Source organism: Geospiza fortis, unplaced genomic scaffold (genome assembly GCF_000277835.1).
Source record: "Geospiza fortis unplaced genomic scaffold, GeoFor_1.0 scaffold85, whole genome shotgun sequence".
Taxonomy (NCBI): domain Eukaryota; kingdom Metazoa; phylum Chordata; class Aves; order Passeriformes; family Thraupidae; genus Geospiza; species Geospiza fortis.
The window spans coordinates 2,678,684-2,681,324 of record NW_005054358.1 but is presented as its reverse complement, the minus strand read 5'-3'; the positions used below and the strand labels follow the sequence as shown (position 1 = coordinate 2,681,324).

Genomic DNA, 2,641 nt, shown 5'->3' with positions numbered 1-2,641 from the left:
TGTCCTGTGGCAGCAGCAAGTGGATGGACACCCCAAGGATGAGCAGTGTCTTCTGCCAGGGCTGTAGTGACAGCAAGAAAACAGAATTATTCCCAAATAGCTGCTCTGTCACCCTGCTTTTTTAAGATTTTCTAAGCCTTCTGATGTTTACATACTCATAACAAACTTTCTCACACACTTTCTGTAAATAACTTATTGTTTTGCATTCTTTTATGGAGGAGGAGAAATTTGATGGACTCTTGGTTTGTCCAGTGTCATTGGAGAGGTGGCACTGTCACCCTCCAATCCACTGTCACTTTTGGAAAACTATAAATGTTGGAGTCAGAAAATAAACTTCCCTTTTCTTCACCTTGAAAGCAGCGGTGTGTGTGCTCGTGTTGTTTCATGTCCTATAGTGACAGCTGCTCCGTGTGTTTCTGCTGGGTAGCACTGGATTGGAGTTGTGCTGGTGTAGCCATGATATTTTCTGAAAAATCCTTTCTTTGGGATTTTTCCTCCTGAGAAGCTGAGAGGCCTCAGGAACAAAATGTAAACTTTGATTATCTGCTGCTGTGGAATGCAACAGGTGCATCTGTGATTGGTCTCATGTGGTTGTTTCTAATTAATGGCCAATCACAGTCAGCTGGCTCAGACTCTCTCTCTGAGCCACAAGCCTTTGTTATTCTTTCCTTCTTTTTCTATTCTTAGCTAGCCTTCTGATGAAATCCTTTCTTCTATTCTTTTAGTACAGTTTTAATATAATATATATAATAAAAAAATAAATCAAGCCTTCTGAAACATGGAGTCAGATCCTCATCTCTTCCCTCATCCTCAGACCCCTGTGAACACAGTCACATGCTGGTACTGGGAAAGTGACTTTGTGATGTTCTGGAGTAAAGTTCAAAAGCTCAGGGACCGAGTGGCACCACAGGGCAGCCCCGGCCATGGAGCAGCCCTGGTGGCTCTGCTCTGGGCACTGCCAGGCTCTGCTGCAGAGGGAAGGGATGGATGTGCTGCTCCAGGCTGGAGCAGGGGCAGCTCTCACTGCATCTGTTCGTGTTCACACATTGGGAGTCTTCGTGTAGGATTTAAAAAGGCTGGAGGAGCTCAGCCACTGCACCGGTGGGAGCAGCAGTGCTGTAAATAGAGTCTGAGCGGGACAGCACTACCACCGTGTCTGGGTGCAATTCAAAGACTTGCAGTACCTTGGTTGCCCTTCTCTCACTTTGTTTGGCTGATGTAGGCGTATTTTTGTTTTTACTCGCTTCTCTGTCCTATATTGTCCCTTTTCTTTCCAGTAATGTTGACTGCTCCATCTGTTTATTTATCAGCCCCAGTTTGAACGCGAATTTCAATTAGCAATCTGCTTTGTTTAGTTTTGTTTTAAACAAGGCATTGAGAGCTCCAACAAAGCTTTAATACATAAAGCTACTTGTAATGCAGCTGTTTAAGCTCTTCCATCATATCCATGAACAAAATGAATTCTACTGCTATCAAGATTCATCTGATGAATTAGGTTTAATCCTCCTCTACTGTAGCAGATGGAAGGCACTTCAACAGACAGAAAGATTTCAAATGACTGAGATGGAAAATGGTCTTTGCTCAGGTGTTCCAGAGACATAGAAGAAACTCAAACCTCACATAGTAAGAAATAATTCATCCAGCAACCAGAAAAGCAGCGCCTGGATCTCTGTGCTGATTCTTGATGCTTCTCTTTTGGGTCTGAGGTCACAAGTTACGTGTGTGGAGGCAGAGAAGAGAGTGGCTACCTGTGCAGGGGCATCCCAGGTGGGAATGCGATTCCCTGAACCCCACCTATCCAGGTTTGCAATACTGTGTGCCTGAGGCCCTGCCAGCTTCTTGACTATCAGATCTGGATCACCAGGATCCTTCACAGGAAGGGCTTCTCTGTCCTGGTTGTGTTTGCTAAATGAGGAATTAATTGCTGGGAGTTTGGGGTGGACTCCAAACCCAACATCACAGAGTGGTTTGGGTTGGAAGGGACCTTACAGATCATCTCATCCCACCCCTTACCAGAGGCAGGGACACCTCCCACTGTCCCAGGCTGCCCTGTGCCAGGGCCTGCCCACCCTCACTCAATTTTTAAGAACAATTTCTTTCTAAGATCTAATCTAAATTTCTCCTTTTTAAAAACTGTTACCCCAATCATAGATTCCTTCAACACCCTGTCAGTAGTAAACGTGTCTGAATTCCGTTTAGGTGTGATTAAAACAAAGCCTGTGCTGAGCTGAACGGGTGCATCCCCAGCACCATAACTCAGCAGTTATCGTACCCAGCACTCTGAGGTAACAACGATCCCACACCTGGCACGCCAGGCAATGGAAAAACATCCCCGCGGCTCAGGTAACGGCTCCGTGCGCCGGGCCAGGCTGTTCTCGGCTGTAAACAGATCCCTGCCCGGTGTCCTCTGCCGTGTGTCCTCCACCCCGAGTGCGCTCGCCATGCTGGGATGGAGGGAAGCTGCGGGAGCTCCGGGATGGACGCGATCCATCGGGGGAGGGCTGAGGACGAGTGTCAGGACTTTGTATCCCGCGCAGCTCCCACCTGCGCGGTGCCCGCGGTGCGCTGAGCGCGGGCAGGGCTCGGTGCGCCGATGAGCGCTGATGAGCGGGCGCGCTAATTGCGGGTCCCGCGGGGGCGG

At 48.3% G+C, this 2,641-nt stretch overlaps 1 protein-coding gene across 1 annotated transcript in view; it reads left to right on the top strand.

The window, feature by feature from the left end:
* The first annotated feature begins 2,318 nt into the window (after window positions 1-2,318).
* Window positions 2,319-2,641, top strand: part of WHRN (whirlin) — a 57,688-nt gene continuing 57,365 nt past the window's right edge. Inside the window, exon 1 of the mRNA XM_014308136.2 lies at window positions 2,319-2,343. Within this exon, the coding sequence (XP_014163611.1) occupies window positions 2,319-2,343 (25 nt within the window). The remainder of the gene's footprint in view (window positions 2,344-2,641) is intronic.